This window comes from Plasmodium gallinaceum, assembly GCF_900005855.1.
Source record: "Plasmodium gallinaceum strain 8A genome assembly, contig: PGAL8A_v1_108, whole genome shotgun sequence".
Taxonomy (NCBI): domain Eukaryota; phylum Apicomplexa; class Aconoidasida; order Haemosporida; family Plasmodiidae; genus Plasmodium; species Plasmodium gallinaceum.
The window spans coordinates 697,045-717,465 of record NW_021628228.1 but is presented as its reverse complement, the minus strand read 5'-3'; the positions used below and the strand labels follow the sequence as shown (position 1 = coordinate 717,465).

General features: G+C 20.0%; 5 protein-coding genes across 5 annotated transcripts; 4 read left to right on the top strand and 1 right to left on the bottom strand.

Annotated features, from left to right (window-relative positions):
• Positions 1–318: 318 nt before the first annotated feature.
• Positions 319–1,385, top strand: I2 (protein phosphatase inhibitor 2, putative; the record flags this gene model as incomplete). The annotated part of the gene is made up of 5 exons (XM_028670316.1): positions 319–347; positions 544–652; positions 845–907; positions 1,075–1,211; positions 1,292–1,385. The coding sequence occupies 5 exons, from the start codon at positions 319–321 to the stop codon at positions 1,383–1,385; spliced, it is 432 nt and encodes a 143-aa protein (XP_028527080.1).
• A 1,498-nt stretch (positions 1,386–2,883) lies between these two features.
• Positions 2,884–4,301, top strand: SEC22 (SNARE protein, putative; the record flags this gene model as incomplete). Its single annotated transcript, XM_028670315.1, has 6 exons — positions 2,884–3,050; positions 3,329–3,435; positions 3,638–3,724; positions 3,804–3,950; positions 4,058–4,101; positions 4,188–4,301. 6 exons carry the CDS (start codon positions 2,884–2,886, stop codon positions 4,299–4,301), a joined length of 666 nt encoding a protein of 221 aa, XP_028527079.1.
• Positions 4,302–5,095: 794 nt separating this feature from the next.
• PGAL8A_00396100 (CPW-WPC family protein) lies at positions 5,096–6,652 on the top strand (the record flags this gene model as incomplete). Its single annotated transcript, XM_028670314.1, has 1 exon — positions 5,096–6,652. The coding sequence occupies one exon, from the start codon at positions 5,096–5,098 to the stop codon at positions 6,650–6,652; it is 1,557 nt and encodes a 518-aa protein (XP_028527078.1).
• A 1,183-nt stretch (positions 6,653–7,835) lies between these two features.
• CCT5 (T-complex protein 1 subunit epsilon, putative) lies at positions 7,836–9,443 on the top strand (the record flags this gene model as incomplete). Its single annotated transcript, XM_028670313.1, has 1 exon — positions 7,836–9,443. One exon carries the CDS (start codon positions 7,836–7,838, stop codon positions 9,441–9,443), a length of 1,608 nt encoding a protein of 535 aa, XP_028527077.1.
• Positions 9,444–10,876: 1,433 nt separating this feature from the next.
• On the bottom strand, positions 10,877–19,360 carry Cap380 (oocyst capsule protein, putative; the record flags this gene model as incomplete). Its single annotated transcript, XM_028670312.1, has 1 exon — positions 10,877–19,360. The coding sequence occupies one exon, from the start codon at positions 19,358–19,360 to the stop codon at positions 10,877–10,879; it is 8,484 nt and encodes a 2,827-aa protein (XP_028527076.1).
• Between the last annotated feature and the right edge of the window lie 1,061 nt (positions 19,361–20,421).

Sequence of the window (20,421 nt, the reverse complement as noted above, 5' to 3'; positions counted from 1 at the left end):
AATTTTTTTTTTATTAAAAAAAAAAAAAAAAAAAAAAAAATGCTTTACAAATTATTTAATTGCTTTTCTTTTATATTTTTTTTTAAATACGCATTCACACAGAATATTTTTTCTTCTTTATATTCGAATGAACATTAAAATATATTTTAAAAAATAAAATTACACTTTCATGAATTCTTATTTTTAAAGGAATATTCTTTTATGTTTTTCTTTTCTAAAAATTATTTTTTTATTTTTTCTCATATATAAAATATAAAATAAAATATATACTATGTTAAAATATAAAAAATAAGGAAAATATGATAAATAAGACAAATAATGAAAAAGAAAATAGATAAATCTTCTACGTACCTTAAAAAAAAAAAAAGATTAAACATATATACATAAAATTCTATATCATTTTTTAGGAGAAAATTATATATATATATATATATATATATATATATATATATATATATATATATATATATATAAATTATATAATGAATTACATATTTATTTTATGGATATATATATTTTTTATTCATATTCTATTTTTTCTAGAAAAAAAACCATATCATGGGATGAAGTAACTATAAATGAACAAGATAAGGAAAGAGGTTCTAGAATGAAAATATTAGAACCTAATACTCCATTCAATTTTATTTTAATGGTAAAAGGAATTTACTAATTTAAATACATATTTATTCCATTTATTTGTATTTAAGATATATATGAAAAAAATGAAAAATATTAAATTCATTTTTTTTTTTTTTTTTTTTTGATATTAGTTTATTTTTCTAAATAAATATACTTATATTTTTTTTGTAAATAATTTTATATGTGTATATGCATATATATATAGGATAGTGCCTCAGAAGATGAAGCCTCAAAATATGGAGATATTAAAGGAAATAATGAAGGAATGGTAATATAAGATTTTTCACATTTTTTATTAGTGTTAAATTATATTTTTATATTTCTCGTTTTATTTATTTTACTTTATTTTCTTTAATTATTTATTTCATATATATGAATAAATAATTTTATATTACATAATTTTATTTTTAATGATTTTTATTTAAATTTTTTAAGAATAATATTGCTGATGATTTAATAAGTAAATTAAATCAACTGGTAGAAAAGCAAGAAAGTAAGAGTTCATCTAATATTGATTTTAAAGAAAAAAGAAAAAAACATTACAATGAATATAAGATGCTTCAAGAATTAAGGTTATATTAATATTTTTTTTTAATAAATATATAAAAAATAATTGTAATATTTTTTTTTCCTTTTTTTTTTTTTTTAACAGAAAATCAGGTACTTTTGATGATATAGACGAATGTGCATTAGATGAAAATGATTCTAATTATGATAATAACAAGATTCCAAAATCAGAAGAATAAGACAAAAAGCTTGTGTAACAGATAAAATTATTTTTAAAAAAGTATTTTTCCATTATATATATATTTTAATTTTAAAGTACATTTATTTTATTTCATATATAATTCATAGGATATTTAGGTTAATATTAAAAATATCAAGAGTTAATTTTTTAATTACATGAAGTATACACACACATACATACATATAGTGAAAGTATAATTTCAAATTTAATTTAATACTATGCTTATTGTAATTTTTTTTTTAATTTTTAAGAATTAGAAATTTCATTTTTGATACCTTTTTCTTTTTTCAAAATTTAAAAAACCTTTTTTACTATGTTACATTTTAAAATATACTTTTTTATATACCTTAAAAAAACATGTATGCGTAACTTTAAGTCTCAAAAGTTTCTTTTTCTAGTAGAAAAATTATAGCTATTTAGAAAGGAAAAAAAAAAAAAAATAATAATAAAAAATATAAAATAAAAAAAGTTTATATATTGTTAATAATTATAAAATATAGCATGATGTTGAAGAAAAAAAGAATATAATATGTTGAGTTGTTTAAAATTTATTAAAATAAAATCGATATTTTAAATATGTTTTTTTTTATATTCAATTTATAATTATCTAAAAATATAACAAATAATAACAAACTAATCTTAATTATTTTTTAAATATAATTTTTATTTTACATTTTTATCATTGTATTTTTATTTATATGTTTTTTTTTTTTCTTTTATTATATTATAAATTATTGTTTTAATTATAATTAATAAAGTTCCAAATGTAATGATTATTTCTTTTTTGAAATTAATTGAAATTTTATTATTTTTCAGTATTACTTTTTATTTATTTAATTATTTCTTCATATATTTTTAACATATATGGTTGAATAATATAAAAATTAACTTTCAATAATGCATAACGATACTTAGTTTTTTAATTAAAATACTTAAAAAAAAAAAAAAAATTAACATCTTTAAAGTTTTATATTTAAATTATGGAAAAACAAATTTCGTGATTAATAAAAATAATGATAAAACTTTTAAATTAAAATAATAAAAAAATGAAAAAATAAAGCTTATCAATTCTTAACAAGATAATTTTTTTTTTTTTTTTGTTCATTTTTTTTTTTTTTTTCTTTTTAAATTCCTACACATTAAAAGATATTTAAATAGTTATTAATAAGAATAAATATTAGCTCAAATTATTTCTTTTTAATCTTTTAAAAATAATTTTAATCTATAATTCTTTTTTATTTTATTTTTTCATATGTTTTAACTTTATATTTATCTATATAAAATTTAAAGAAAAAAGAAAATATATTAGATATATACTAGATTATATATATTTTTTTTAATAGATTATGCAAAACATATCAAATATAATATATTTGATTATTTTCATATCTTTTTTTTTTTTTTTTTTTTTGTTTTATTTTTTAAATGTTAGTACATATATTGTAAATATATAAAATTTATAAAATATATTTACTTCTATTTTAATAAAAAAAAAAATGTGTGATGTGGTACTACTGTGTAGAGTTAGCGATGGAATGACGTTGGTTGAAACAAATAGTGAGACAAAAAATTTATCACATAAATTAGAATTAAAAAAATTATGTAAAAAATTGGAATCATTTCCAAATTTGTGTACGATTACATCTAATCAGTTTAATTATCAGTAAAGAAAAATAAAATAAAAATAATATTTGTGTATATGGTATTTTTTATTTTCATCCTTTTTTTTTTAATACGTCAAATATGAAATAATGAAATAAATGTTACTTATTCCTATATAACATATTTTGAGAAAAGTTTATTTTTAAAATAGAATATTCTTAAATCATTTATATTTTTTTTTTTTTTTTTTTTTTTTAAATAATTTATAAGATAATATACTTTTACAATAATAAAAATTAATTTTTTATATTTTTTATTATATTTCCTAACGTTTTTTAGTTTTCTTATTGAAAATGGAATAGCATATATAGCTGTTTTTCCTATTACATATCCTAAAAAATTAGCTTTTTTATTTTTGAACGACATTTGTAAACAATTTAATGAAGGTTATAATTATACTAATTAATAAACAATTTGTTTTTCTTATTTTTTTAGAAAAATTTACAATTTATTTATATTTTTTTTTTTTTTTTTTTTATCTATTAAATTATTCCAATTTAATACATTTTATTGTTTTTTTGTATATATATTACAATACATTTTATATAATATTAAATCTTTTATTTTTTTTTTTCAATCTACTTATAGAACTAATGATTCAATATGGCACTCATTCAATAGATTATAGATCAATTATAGAAACTATAGAAAAACCATATTCGTTTATAAAATTTGGTAAATTTATTTAAAAAAAAAAATAAATATAAATGTAAATTTATTTATACGTATGTTCTAATTTTTTACCTTTATTAAGACAGAAAAATTACCAAAATAAAACAAGAATATAAAGATCCACGTTCTAATATAGCTATAAAAAAATTAAATGAGAGTTTGAATGAAGTTAGTTATATTATGAAAAAAAATATAGATGAAATATTACAAAGAGGAGAAAATTTGGAAGGTATAGAAAATATATATTATTTATATATCTTTGTTCCTTTTAACTTTTTAATAATTAAATATATATATATATATATATATATATATATATATTTATATATTTTTTAGACGTTGGAAGAAAAGCATTTAACTTAAAGTATGAATCTGAGAAGGTTAGAATTTTCTTAGAATAATATTATTTATTTTTCAATTAAAATAACCATAATTATTTCACTTTTATTTTTAATTTCATTTGTAGTTTAAAAAAGTGTCTAGAGTTTTAAGCCTTAAACATAGTTTATATCAATATGGGATATTGTTTGCAATACTTATTTTTTTTTTATTAATAATTATTTTTAAAATTTATTTTTAATATTATTTCAACATATTTATATATATAATTTTTTTTTTATATTTTTTGTATTAAAATACATTTTTATATATTCATATAATTGAAAAATATAAGAAAATTAATGATAACACTTCTATTATAAATAAATAATAATGATTTTTTGTAACATAATAAAGAAAATTATAAATATTTAATATATTCCATTAATATTTTTATATAATTATTTTAAAAATAAGTGATATTAAATTTTTATTACAAAAAGCTTTTTTATTTTTTTTATATTACACTTTTAGTTAATAATCATGAAGTAACTATATATAATCACCTCATCTTGACAAAATTAAATAGCTTTTTCTATTATTTTGAATATATTAGGTCTATCTTATTTAAATATTTTTATTTTTTTATTACTATAATTGTAAATATTTTAGTTTTAGAATAAATAATATATATATAAAACAATTATATATATTTATGTATTTATTTATATTTTTTTTTTTTTTTTTTTTTTCTGTGTAAATACATATATATTATATAAATCATTTATGAGAAAAAATAAAAAGGTATTTTAAAATATATTTACATATATTATATAAATATATTTCATAACAATTTTTGTGGTTGTCTTTTTATTCTCAATTACTATTTATTTTATATTATTTTGTTTTTGTTGTTCACATAATCTGAGCAGCATAAGTTAGGTTATTTTTACATTTCTCCAATGTCAATATATTTAAATATTTATGTATTTATTAAATATAAATATAAATATCATTTGTGTATTTTTTTTTTTTTTAAATCGTGTTATATTTATTATGAAAGTTTTCATATTTTACATTTTTGTTTGTATTAATTTTTTAAAATGTTTAAGCTGTTTAAAATCATTAAATGGAAATAAAAAAAATAAGATAACTGGAAGAAATGAGAAAAAAATAAATAAATATGATTACAATTCTTTAAAAAGAAGATTTGATGTCGATATTAAAAAAGAAGAAAAAAGAGAAAAGAATGTTGATATGAAAAGAGAGAATACTATTATAGAGAGAGAGAATATAATGAATGAATATGAAAAATGTATGAATGTAATTGAAAAGGAATTTAAAGATAAAACAGATAATGAAAGTATAAAAATAAAAGAGGAATTAAAAAAATTATGTTCACAAAAAAAAATAGAAGACGAAACAAAGCAAAATGAAGAAGAAAAAAAAAAAAATCATCAGATGAATGTGGATAGTGATTCATTAAAAAAAAAAAAAAATGAAGAAATAAAATCACAACTAGGATTGTCTAGCAAAATAATAGTACCTAATGAAATTTTGAATGAGTCATTATCTGAAATAAAAAATTGTTTACGTAATTATAGAGAAAAATGCCCTCTAAATTGGATAGTAAGTAAAGATGATAATAAATTTTGCAATGCTCCCGATTCTTATATAGGACCATGTGAAAAAAAAATAAGAAATGACATTGATATAAGTGAAAAAAAAATGTTAGAAAAAAAATGTTTGATATTTTGGCAATGTGATCATAACTGTGATCATCAAGACTTCGAAAATTATTTATGTCCACTAGATTGGATAAAAATTAATGATGAATATTGCAAAGCACCTGAACATTATGTTGGCACATGTTTAAATAAGATAAAATTTTCAAGTATGAGTAATAAAGAAAAAATGATATATTCAAATTTATGTGATATTAGATGGCCATGCAAAGAAAAATGCGAACATGATTATTCTGTTTTGTGTCCTGATGGATGGATTGAAGGAAATAATGAATATTGTATAGCAACAAATGGGTATAAAGGAAACTGTAAAAAAAAAATATATTTAAAGCATTTAGATAAAATAATGAAGCAAGCATATGAACAAAAATGCCAATTTAATTATCCTTGTTTTAATTCTTGTGAAAAAAATTATGATGATTTATGCCCAAACTTATGGTTATCAGTAAACGAAAAAGAGTGTGCACCATCAGAATACTATAACGGAAATTGTAAAGAAAATTACATTTTTAAAAATAGAAATATAGAAGAAAAAAAACAATTTGAAAAATTGTGTAATGTATCTTATCGTTGCTTAGAAAAATGCAAAAGAGATTATTCTTATAATTGCCCTATTGGATGGAAGGAAACCTTGAGTTATTGCTTAGCACCAAATTCTTATAAATACAACTGCGACAAATTAATGAAAAAAAATATGAATGAAAATGAAAAAATAGAAATTGGTAAAAAATGCCATGTTTTTTGGCCATGTTCAAATTATGAAATTTTATTAAAAAAATTAATTTATAACAATATGTCAGAAGAAGATTATGTATCTATTATAAACGGTCCTGTTGATAATGCAACAGGAAAAATTGTCAATACTTAAAAGATTAACTATTGATAAAATTTAAAAAAAAAAATTATTATTAACGAACTAAAAAAAAAAAAAAAAATCAAATCATATATTATCTAAAATATATATTTTTTTTCTCTCTATATATAAAGTCTTTTAAATTATATATTTATACATAAAAAAGTTAGAAACCATATTTTTTCTTCATATTGTTTTTTTTTTTTTTTTTTTTTTTTTTCTTTTTAATAATTTAATGTTTTATTTTTAATAAAAATATAAAAACAAACACTTCTAAAATAAAGTCAAAAATAAGAAGATATATAATAGAATTAAATTAAATGAAAATTTTTTTTTTTTAGGACAATATTTTATATAAGAAATCATTGTATGCATTTAAATACCTAATATATTTTCTTTTTTTAAATAAGATTTAAAATTAATTTTAAATTATTTCCTTTTATAATTATACATTCATACTAAAGAATTAAAAGAAAAATTTTGTTAAAAAAAAAATTTTACATTTTTTTTTTTATATAACTTCAAAATGATAGTCTTCATCAGTTAATTAATCCATAAGTAATGATATTTACTATAAAAAATAATACGTATTATAGGAATAATAATAAATGTTAAAAAATAAAACTTACATTTTTCTCTTATGTATAATTTTAAAAAATATTTAAATTGTTTGTAATATTTTTTTTTGCTTAAATTTATAAAATTCAAAAATTGAATGAACAAAATTTTTTTTACATATGATATGTTCCCGAAAAAAAAAAAAAAAAAAAAATAATCACTTCATTATTTTCCCTAGAACTGTAGTTAAATGAACTTTTTTTTATAATAAAAAATTGCAAAAAAAAAATTTTAAAATATATGAAATATAGAAAAAAAATATTATACATAATTTTATAAATTTATTTTACAGAATTAATTTATTCTTAAATATATATATATATATATATAAAATTACATAAAAATTAATATATAATTTTACGAGAATATAAAATATTTTAAAAAATTTTTGTGTAATATTAATTAAAAACTTGAAAAGAATATTTATGGGAAAAAAAATTTAAAAGAGTTTATCAATTTTAAAAATCATTAGAGTTTTTTAAAAAATACTTATAAAAATTGGCTAAAATATATAATAGTGTAAATTTTTTTTTTTTTTTTTTTTTTTTTTGTATAAATACTACATCTTATTATAAACAAAATGAATATTGCAATAGATGAATATGGGCAACCATTTGTTATATTAAAAGAAGAAGAAAAAAAAAGGATAAAAGGAATTGAAGCCCATAAAAGCAACATATTAGCAGCAAAGGTAGTATCTGATATATTAAAAAGTTCTATAGGACCAAGAGGAATGGATAAAATAATTGTTAGTGAAGATAATAATGTTACTGTAACAAATGATGGGGCAACAATTTTAGAAAAAATAGATGTACAACATGAATGTGCAAAATTATTGGTAGAATTATCAAAAAGTCAAGATAATGAAATTGGAGATGGAACAACAGGAGTAGTTATAATAGCGGGTGCTTTATTAGAAGAAGCTTATGCATTAATTGATAAAGGAATACATCCTTTAAGAATTGCTGATGGATTTGAGAATGCTTGTAACATAGCGTTAAAAGTAATAGAAGATATAGCAATTAGTGTTAATATTGAAGAAAACAATCATGAAATTTTAAAAAAGGTCGCCAGTACATCACTAAGCTCAAAAATTGTATCAAGTAAAAAAGATTTACTATCTAATATTGTAGTTGATGCTGTTCTTTCGGTAGCGGATATGAAAAGGAAAGATGTTCGATTTGATTTAATAAAAATAGAAGGAAAAACGGGTGGGTTATTAGAAGAGTCAACTTTAATAAAAGGTATTGTATTAAATAAAGAATTATCTCATTCTCAAATGTGTAAAGAAATTAGAAATGCAAAAATAGCAATTTTAACTTGTCCTTTCGAACCTCCTAAACCAAAAATAAAGCATAAATTAAATATAACAAATGTTGAAGCATATAGAGATCTACAGACAATAGAAAAAAAATATTTTTATGATATGGTTGATTCTTTAAAAAAGGCAGGTGCAAATTTTGTTATATGTCAATGGGGTTTTGATGATGAAGCTAATTACTTATTATTAAAAGAAAATATTCCAGCAATTAGGTGGGTAGGAGGAGTTGAAATGGAATTAATTGCCATTGCAACTGGTGGAAAAATTATACCACGATTTGAAGATATTGATGAATCAAAGTTAGGTAAAGCTGATTTAATAAGAGAAATTACGCATGGAACTGTTAATAATCCTATGATTTATATTGAAGGATGCTCTAATACAAAAGCTATTACTATTCTTTTAAAAGGAGGGAATCAAATGATGATTGAAGAATGTGAAAGAAGTGTACATGATGCTCTATGCTCTGTTCGTAATTTAATAAGAGATAATAGAATTTTGCCTGGTGGAGGATCAACCGAAATTTATGCTGCATTAGAAATAGAAAATGTTGCTGATAAATGTAAAGGTATCGAACAATATGCTATTAGAGCCTTTGGAAATGCACTATTATCTATACCAATAAATTTATGCAATAATATGGGACTAAATAGCATTGATATTATTTCTGAAATTAAGAACAAAATCATTCAAGAAAAAAAAATAAATTTAGGTATTGATAGTTTAAATTACAAGGTTGATGATATGATAGAAAAAGGAATTTTTGAGACATTTAATTCCAAGTATAATCAATTCTCTTTAGCTACTCAGGTTGTTAAAATGATATTAAAAATTGATGATGTAATTGCGCCAAATGATTTTAATTAATATATTCTTTAAAATGTATTTTACCTTTATAAAAATATGTATAATTATCTTCTCATTTTACATTAAGATTTTCATTATTCTTTTTTATAGCACATATATATAATTGTCTTTATATAGCATTAGAATATTCTATCTTTTTTTTTATTTTTATTATTGAAATTTTTAAATACATTTGAGATAGATTAATTATTTTATAATTTTTAAATAAAATTTCTTTAATGAATTATATTATTTTTTATTTTTCATTTCATTACCAAAAAAAAAATTATTTTATACAACCTAATTATTTATATGTGAAACTCATATATATATTAATTAAATGATATTTTTATACATGAATATATTTGTAAAAAAAAATAACGAAAAAAGAAGAAAAGAAATAATATATTAATAAAAGTACGAAATTATCTTAAACATTACACATTTTTGAAGTTTATGTTATTTTTTAAACATAACATAAATGCTACTATCATTTTATAAATACTATAAAGTGTGAAAAAAAATAAATTTTTCAAAAAGAATAATTATAATTTTTTTAGTATTTCTTTAATTTTTTCTTATTGTATAAAAAGGGTGAATGAATCTTTATTAATCTATTTAAAAAAATTACAGTTTTCTATTGTCAGAAAGAAAATTAAAAAAAATATTGTTTTGAAAAATGAAACTAAAATTTTTTATATTTAACTTTTAAAATTATTTAAAAAATTATATTTTTTATTTTTTTTTCTTCTTTATTTTATTACTTAAATTGTAATAAATGTATTTACCTGTTATTTTAAATAATTAGAACATATCTAATTGTTTTAATAATAAATAATGTATCACCAAAATCTCTCATATATAATTTTTTTAAGAATAAAAAATATTCAATTAATGATTAAATAAAAAAAAAAAATTTTTCTTTAAATATTTATATAAGGTTCTTATTTAAAATAATATGTAAGATAGTTTATTCAATATTCTCATTAAAAAAATTTGTTTTTAAAATGTTAACATCTATATATATATATATAAAAGTTAAAAATGTGGTTGAATTATTTAATTTTGCATATTTAAAAAAAAGGATAAAAATTTTTTTATTTATAGATTCCTTTTAAAAAATTTAGAACATATAATATTAATATATAAAAAAAAAAATCATTTGCATAAAGTTTACTAATATGCAAATATGTAAATTTTTATAAAATTTAAAAAAAATTAAAAGCACTATCTGTAGTGTTAAAATTAAAAGACTTAAAGTATTGATAAACATATCAACTGTAATGTAACATTTTATAAAAAAAAAATGAAAGTTTTCAATTATGTAAAGTTTTTTTTTTTTTTTTTTCTTAATTAAGGATATATAATTTATGTAAGTCTTGAATTATCTTTATTAACGTAATAACTAGTATCTTTAATAAAATATAATTTTATTTTAGTTTTATTTATGACATTTATTTACTATTTCGTAAATTGTTCTTACAGCTAGAGCTAACTGGAGATGAACAAAGAGTTGTTTTTATACTACTTCCATTATTTTGTGCTTGATAGTATGCCGTAGTTCTGTTACTATCCTTGTCTTTATATTCAGTTGGATTTGAATATGTTTGTGATTTTATATGAGATGGTAAGTTTGTATTATAAGAATTATGACTTGGACTAATATAAATTGGGATTGTTTCTTTAAAGTTACTATAAGGAATATAAACTTCTTCCTTAATTTTAGTCTCAACTTGAATTTGATAATTATCACATGATAATTTATTTCGTAAATCATTAAATATTTTGCATACCTTTTCTTCCGTATCATTATGGTGTATTCCCTCAATATTGCATTTTCCATCTTGAGATATACTTATTTGATATAGACCTACATCTAAATTTTCTATCATTTCATGATCATCTAATTTATAAACATAATTATTTCCTGTTTGATCACCTACGCATCTTGCCGTAATTGTTTTCTCTTTTTCTCTAATTGTATTACATATATTATCTTTTTTCCTGATACTTATAAAAAATTTACCATTAGCTTTTTTATATGATAATGCCATTAATTCTTCAATAATTTTAGAATTCAAAGGAGGCCCTGATACTGGTTTAGAAGTGTATGTATTATCGAAAACATCTACATGGTAGTCTCCATTTTCTATATTTTTTCCAAAAAATTTTATATTTTCCGTATTATGAATTGTGTCTTCTTTATCACTTAAAGTATTTATAATAAGAAAATACTCTTGTTCATTTTTATCTATACAATTTTTAAGTATATCTTCACCATTAAAAATTTCCACATAATAAGAAATTAGTATACTATCCTTCGAGTTCCATGCATTTTGAATAATTGATTTCATTTTTTCTTCACTTATAGGTGGACCTTTTATAGATGTTGTATTATATATTTCATTATTAACTTGTACAAAATATTCTCCCGTTTGCATATCCTTATCATTCCCTTCTACTATTTTTTTTAAAGAATAACCTTTATGGTTTCCATCATCTAATATTTTTACAGTGGATCTAAAAGAAACAATATCTTCTTTAACTACATTTCTATTTACATTGTCTCTATTATCATTATATTGATTTATATCATTATATATATAAGATTCAGTATCAATTTTTTCAATATATATTGTATACTCACCTCGTGGTAGTTCATATCCAATTATTAGTATTATTTCTTTAAGTTCGCCTAATGTCAAACTTTCATTTTTATCTAAATTTTGTCTCATTATATATTTTTCTCCTGTAGAAAATATTTCAAATAATCCTTTTTTTATATTATATCCTTCTAACGTAAACGTTTCTGTAAATCGTTTATTCTCGAAAAAAGTTGAACCACTTATATTAATTTTAATCCAGTTTTTATCCATATTTGTATTTATTTTATTATTTCGATTAAGAATAATAGGAATATCAAGATTTCCTAATGGTTCTTGATCTCTCTGGTTATCTATTTTTATGTGCTTTTTAATGTTTAATTCATACGTTCCATCCATAATTTGTTTAGAAACTACATTCATAAATTCTTTAAGATCCTTTGAGTTCAAATTACACTTTCCACTTATGCATGTTCCGCTATATTCTCCATTTTTAACTTGTATATTATATTTATTTTCGGAAACTGATCCTGTATATAAAATTACTCCCATATTGAATGAATTATCATCTAACCTTTTAACACTTATCGGATAATATAAACTTCTAAAAAAAGTTGCGTTTTCATCTTGACTATCTAAATTTTCATTTATTTCTGGCTTTAATTTTTCTGGTTCTGATATTCCTAGTTTTGATATATTTGAACTAGAATTTCCCAAATTTTTTTGTTTATTATTATCTTCAATTATTTTATTAATTTTTTCTACTTCATCTCCATCAATATATTCTACTGTTACTTCTTTTTCTTTTCCTATGGGAACCATAATTGTATAAAAATTAATACTAAAAATTTTTATCACATAATTTCCTATTTGAAATTTTTTTTTATCATTCATTTTTTCAAATATGTTATCTAATAAATTTGAGTCTATTGAGCGATGCCTTATTGATTTTATTTTATGGCTATCTTCATCAATTGATAAATCTACAACATCTTCGTTTAAGCCTGAATCAGCTGTTACTTTAAAATAAGATAGCTTTTCAGACTCAGATATTATACTTATATCTATATTTTCTATTCTGAATAGATATGCCATCCTAAACAAAGGTACCATATTATCTAAATGTTTTGTTTTTTCATCTTCTTTTGTTGTATGATTTACTTCTTCAACTTCAATTTCTTCCTGTGGAATATTAGTTTCTTCCGTTTCATTATTATCTATATTTTTATGTGGTTGCATAAAGTGATCTTCATATTCATCCTCAGAATGAGATATGGCATGATCAATATTCATTACTTGCATTTTTGTCAAATCAGCAACATATTCGTTATTAAACATATCCCTTATAATTAAACTTAATAGATTAAAACTTTTAACCATCTTTAAAACGTAAACATTATCAATTTTATTATTTGTTTCATTTATATTTCCTACTGACATATTTAGTGAATCACCTTTAAATATATTTTTGCTAATAGGGAGATCTAAGAATTCTGAATATTTTGGTTTTCTGGGATATTTATAAGTAACATAGTCATCATAAATACTGATACTTGTGTTATACAAATATGAATCTGAAGTAAAAATTGGCTTAATTACAGCATATGGATCTTTGTCTAATAAAATATTTCCATTTACGTTAACAGAATACATAATATGACTTGTATCTAAATTATCATTTATAAGCTGTATTTTTATAGATGGTTCTTCTAATGGAGTCATTAATGGTTTGTTCGCTATTTTATAAAGAGGTCTAATAGGCATATCTTGATACATATGTCTTGTAATATTTCCATCATTTCCAAAACTAATTAAAAATTTATTAAATTCATATACATCACTTTTATGATACTTAGTATATACATTATCACAAACGAAATATACTGAATTTTTTTCTAAATTATAACTTTCTATGAAGTCATTTTTATAATTTTTGTCTGCATAACATTTCATGGTAATTTGATTATTATTATACCACGAATTACCAATTAATTCTATATTTTCAATTAATTTAAGTGAATTAAATTTAAATAAAGAAAGTACAATTATAGCTTTTATATACTCTCCTTTCGATTGACTCATTCCTTTAAATATGAATAAATTATTAAATGCGAAACTCTCATCTGTTTGTTGTTTTACGTATATATCATTATCCGTATATGTGAAACTTGGATAATGATGAGATGGTGATCCATCTGCTTTTAATATTGATCCCGCATTTGTAAAAATTGAATTATCACATGCCATGTTATTAATATATCTATCCATATGATAATTAATAGTTTCAGGAATAGATTTCTTTGTTTTTTCTGATTCACTTAATATATACTTTTTATTATCATTAACATCAGATATAAATTTGAATAATTGTTCATACAATAATGTATTAAATAAAACTAAAGAGTTTTTATCAACATAATTTAGTAATTTTTTATTAATTTTAATAGAGTCTTTTTCAACAATTACTTTTTTATCAGAGGAATCATTCAATTCGGAAATCTCTAAATATAATGAAATAGCTTTTATATCAGAAAGCATTTGTGGTGGTGATGAAGTAAAGTAAAATATTAAATTCAATAGTTCTTCGAGTGTTAATAAATTTGAAAAGTTTTCATTTAATCTATATGGTAAAATATTACTTGTCATACTACCAAATAAACTCACTAGTTCCTCTTTATTAAAAGTGCAAATTTTTAGTACTTTATTAAAAATAGCGCTTCTATTTATGCAATACTTATTATCAAATAATATATTGGAAATAAGTGAATTTTTATCATTTTCTAAATTTAATTGGTTGTTATTCAAATGTAAAACATCACAATTCTTTTTACTAAAATCATAAATTCCCATTGACGATGTTATTTCTTGTAGGATATCTCTAATAATACTATAAATATGACTAGACATTTTTTCTCCATTTAATGGTAGTTTGTATCTATGTGATAAAAATAATGGAAAATTATTAAGTGCTTTTGCAATGTTCTCATCATCACTGAATAATATTTCTTTTTTTTGGTTATTTTCAAAATATGATACATAATATGGAGTAAAGCCATCATAAGAATAAGGAGGATACTCACAGTTTTGTAATCCGTCGTTATAATGATAGCATTTTAATGCACTCTCAAAATAATATTTAATTAGATTATTTTTATCAAGAGAAAAATCATCTGAAAGTAAATTAAATGGATGTACAAAAAATGTTTGATATTCAACATTTATCTCTTTTACTAATCTGTCTTTTGATTTTGATACAAAAATTATTTTTTCTAACATGAAAATTGAGTCTTTATTTACAATGTCTAAGTAACAACTTAAAATATTTCCATTTTTACTTCTATAGAATGTACCACTTGTTAATAAAAATCTTCTTAATCCTAATGTTTCTTTTTTATTTGTTTTTCCTATAAATGGCATAGATAAATTTCTAAATAAAAAGTATATATGATAATCCATATCTTCTTTTAATGTAATACTATTGTCTGGTAATGAATCACTCATTAACATATCGACACGTACTCCGTTAGAATCAATGAAAGTTCTAAACTCTTTTATAATATTTTCATAATGATCTATTATGTCTAAATTAACACATTCCATATCTATATATAATGAGGGGTTTTTTCTATGAATGTATCCAGATTCATTCATAATTAAATTAATAATATAATTTAATTCATTTTCATCCTGTGTATGAATATCACTAGAAGAGATTGGGCGTTCCAACAGTTTCTGTATTATACTGTGGCTTTTTTGAATAATATGTGCTTCTGATTCTTGTACAAATCTATCAGTAACGATGTATTTATATAAAATATAATACTTTAGAGATTGTTCAACTTCATTAACAAAATTAGAACAACATAATGCTTTTTTTTTAATTACCAGAGCATTATATTTTGATAATTTGTAAACCATTTCATTAATTGTATGTTTTATATTTTTATATTTAAATTCATCAACATAAACAAAATATTTTATATCAGCAAATGATATTATATCTGTATTAAATGCATATTTTTTGTAAGATGATCTTAATTCTACAATATAGGCTGCTAATAAAGAAATTTCGTTTATTATTTTATCAGAAGGTTGAGTGTGTTTTTCAATGAAAATTTCATATTCATCTTTCAGTATATTTTCTATATTTTGTATATTTATCTTATCACTTGGTTGTAATTTACTTAAATTCTGTAAAATAACTGTGTCAACTAAAATTATTCCTGTTAAATCATTAAAGAATGTATGGAAATCATAATCACTAAACAGATATGCTATCTTAAACATCATAATATATACATTTGAAAAGTATTTATTTGTATATTCAATATTTTTGTGTAAATATAGTAAATTTTGATTAATTTCATCAATACTAACGTTAAGTGTGTATTTATTAATAGGAACCTGTGGTGTGTTAGGTGCATAAATTTCAACATCAACAAGATCAAAAACGTCATATGAATCTTTATGACGTTTAAAAAAATTTAAATGTATTTTATTTTTGCTTTGTATAAAATATTTTCCTAAATTCCCTTTTAATAAAACCTCTACAATCATATTTACTGCTTCACAATTTAATGAATTATTTACTAATATATTAAACTTATTGATCAAGTAAGCGTATGCACCTAAGCATTCATAATTATATGGAGAAACATTTATGAAATATGGTGATATATCACTATTTGTTTCTTCTTTTTCATAAAAATAAATATGATCATTTAAAAATTTCATATACATGTTTTTTTTTAGATGATTATAATTAACAGAAATTTGACCAAATGGATACAAAGAAATATCATTATTTTTTGAGGTTTGTATGTGAGTAGGTTTTTCATCATATAAATCTAAATCATTAAATATCTCAATATTATATTGGTTTTCTTCTACTTGTAAATCATCATTATAATAATCATCGCCTTCATCATAATAATTTTGTGTTTGTAATGATCTCTTAAAACGTTCTTTTTCACGTTCTAAACTAATTTTGTTATCATGCATATTAGTGTAAAAACCGTCGCTGTAATGCGTTAAGAGATGCTTTTTTTTAATATTAGTATTTTCCGTGGAGTATGTAATTTGAAGCATTTCTTCATGTTTTTCATGAAAACCAGTTAAAAATGAGAGTTTTGAATGACTGTAAATATTTTTTATATTGGAAGATGCAGTAACATTTTCAACAAAAACTTTAGTCGTTAAAAGATCACAACGATTAATTAACTCTTTACAAACATTATCAATATACACATTGGGAATATTGTTATTTGGTATAATATTTGGTTGTCTCATTAAAACACAATAATATTCTTCAGTTATAGCAGTATGTACTCCTAAAGTAAGTACAGTTTCAGGATAAGGATTTAAATTTAAGGTATATACTCTTAATAATCTAGTATCAAAAATATATGAGAAAGAATATTCAGAAAGACAAATAGAAGGTAATCTCATATTTTCGATACATATTTTATTTATAGCTATATAATCAAGATTATCTTTTATTATTATGGGTTCATATGAAGAACAATTTTTATCGCAATATATTGGAAACACGATTTTTTTTAATTCATGATCAAATTGTTCTTCCATGTCATCACTTCTACGTCCAACTACTGTGAGTGTAATAGCAGTTTGCTCATTTAAATATTTTGGAGCATATTTTTTTATAATGTCAACAATATATTCATTAATTGTGACGTACAAGAGTATAGAATATGAAAATATATCATCATATAATAACTTCACACTAATATCTTCAATTATTGTTTTATTACTTAAAAAAGGTTTAATATTCTCATCTTGGTTTATTATACTTTCCATATAATATAATGTACTGTTGCAATCTAATTCATATGTGAAATGCATAGTTGATATGTTAGCATAACTGGCACTGTTTTTTAAAATATGACATTTACTTTTATTTTCTTCACTTAATTTATTATTTATGTATTCGCTGAGTTCTTGTGCAATATATCCCAAAGTAACTAAACATATTTCTGAGGATTCTCTTAATACCAACTGATTATTTTCTATATATGCATAGGAGTTTGAATTATAATGTGACGTATATACGCGTTCATCTAAAATTACAGCATTTTTTTTAAGACCAATTAAATCTGCATTAAATTCGAAATTCAAAGAGTTTAATAAAACTGCTAACTCTTCTGAATATATGTTATAAGGTTTGTCCATGTATGTAGGAGGTTTTTCCAAAGTCATTCCAGTGGTGTATTGTAGCATTTCTTCACTTGAAATACTATTATGTTTTGAGAATAATTTAAAAAATATTCTAAATAAATGTACATGTTCCATTCTGTTGTAATTATTATTTTTGTATATATATTTGTTACTAAAAAGGTAATTATAAGTGTTAATTGTTACCAAACTACCATTAACAGTACCTCTAGGAACATAGAAACTATCTTTATATTTTAAAGGAAGATAAATAGTATAATTAGGAGTAATTCTAATATCATCATTAGATGCATTTTGTTCGAATTCTAGTAATATTGGAGTTTTAAATTTCAATATATATGTACTGTTTGAATTTATTTTTTTTAAAAATTTGTCCATTAGATGTACATAATAGCATTTCACACTAGTTAAATCATAATTTAAATTGTATTTTTCAGAATGAGTCATCATAATACCAGAGCATGGATATACTAATTCATAATAATCTCTATACAGAGTTTCATAATCTTCTATGGTTTTTTTGTTTCTCTCTGCATGAAAGAGCAAAAATCTATCAAATAAATATTTTCCATTAACAAATGATTTCTGTGGATATAATAATAAGTTTTTTGTATCACTTCTTATTTTATGTATTAACTTATCTTCAATTTTTTCTAAATCTATCTCCCTTTTGTAGTCATTGCATTTAATACAATTGCATCCTTCTCCTATGTCATAATCACTATTATGTATTAAATCTGATACTTCTAATATTATACTATAATGCATTGATGGAATATTCTTAAAATGGAATATAGCATATCCACTATCAGAAAAACGATCATTTAAACTATGTACTGAAACAAGGTCACTTTTGTTTTTTTGAACCAGCATTACCTTAACAGCATGACCTTTTATTCCATTTTTTATATGAATATCATAATTTCCAGTCTCACATATTTCTTCATATTTAATAACACATTGCTCTCCAAAAGATCTTATATCTAAAGCGTATCTTTTCTTTTTGGATGATATTTTTTTTTTTGTAAATTTTTTACTTGTATCATTCTTGATAGGATCTATGTCATAATCATCATGCCATGATGAATATACAATGCCAATAAGGCATACTAATAAAATATTATACAAATTAAAAATATGCATTATTCTTTAAAAATAATAAAATGAATACGCATTATTTTTTGTATTTTATTTAAAAAAAAATAATATATATATAAAAATAATTTATAAAATATTAAAATTGAAATACATATGTATATAAATTTAAAAACATATAACAATTTTTAAGAAATTTTCGTAAAAAAAAAAATAACAATTTTCTTTTAATATTTTTTTAAAATAATACATATATATTCATGGGGCCAAAATTCTTCATTATTTTTTTTTTTTTTTTTTGTAGTTTTTTTTTAATATATAATGGGGAAAAATTGACTTACTTCTTTTTTGTTCTGCTTTAATAAATTTTTTCTTAAGAATAAAGTGTATTTTTTTTAATGCACCCTTGATTTTTTTTTTTTTTTTCTCCAAATAGCCAAAAATATATATTTTTTTTTATTGCACCTTTAACTTTTTTTTTTTTTTTTTCAGTTAGCCAATATTTTTCTTTTTTATAATAATTTTTTTAAACCCTTTTTTTCTTTGAACAGAAAATGATAAAAAATTAATTTTATTTCATAAAATTTTTTTTCAATATTTTTTTTTTTATTAAATCATTAAAAAAATCTTTATTGTATCTCTTTTCATGCTTCTATAATTTTCACTTTTATAATAAATTATATATCAAGATTATGTATAATGGAATTTTATTTTTAAAGAAAAAAAATATTTAATTTGTAATAAATGTTTTTTATGTAATACATTATTGAAAAATGGTTTCTTAAAAAAGAAAAAATCATGGAATGAAAATACTACTAAAGATACACTCATTTGTATCTTTAAAAACTAAAGTAAAAAAGATTCCTTATTTTTTCTACTTGTATATTTATTAATTTTTTTTTAAGTTTCTTTTATACATAATATAATTTATGAGTATTTAATGAAACGGACTTCGAAGGTAGAGAAAAAGAAAAAAGATAAAAGTTATAATGAATCAATATGCAGAAGTACTTAATTTCATAATTAAGATACATGTCATATTTTATATATATATGTTTATATATGAATTCAATTTTTACTTTTTATCATTTTCCTTTATATATTTTTTA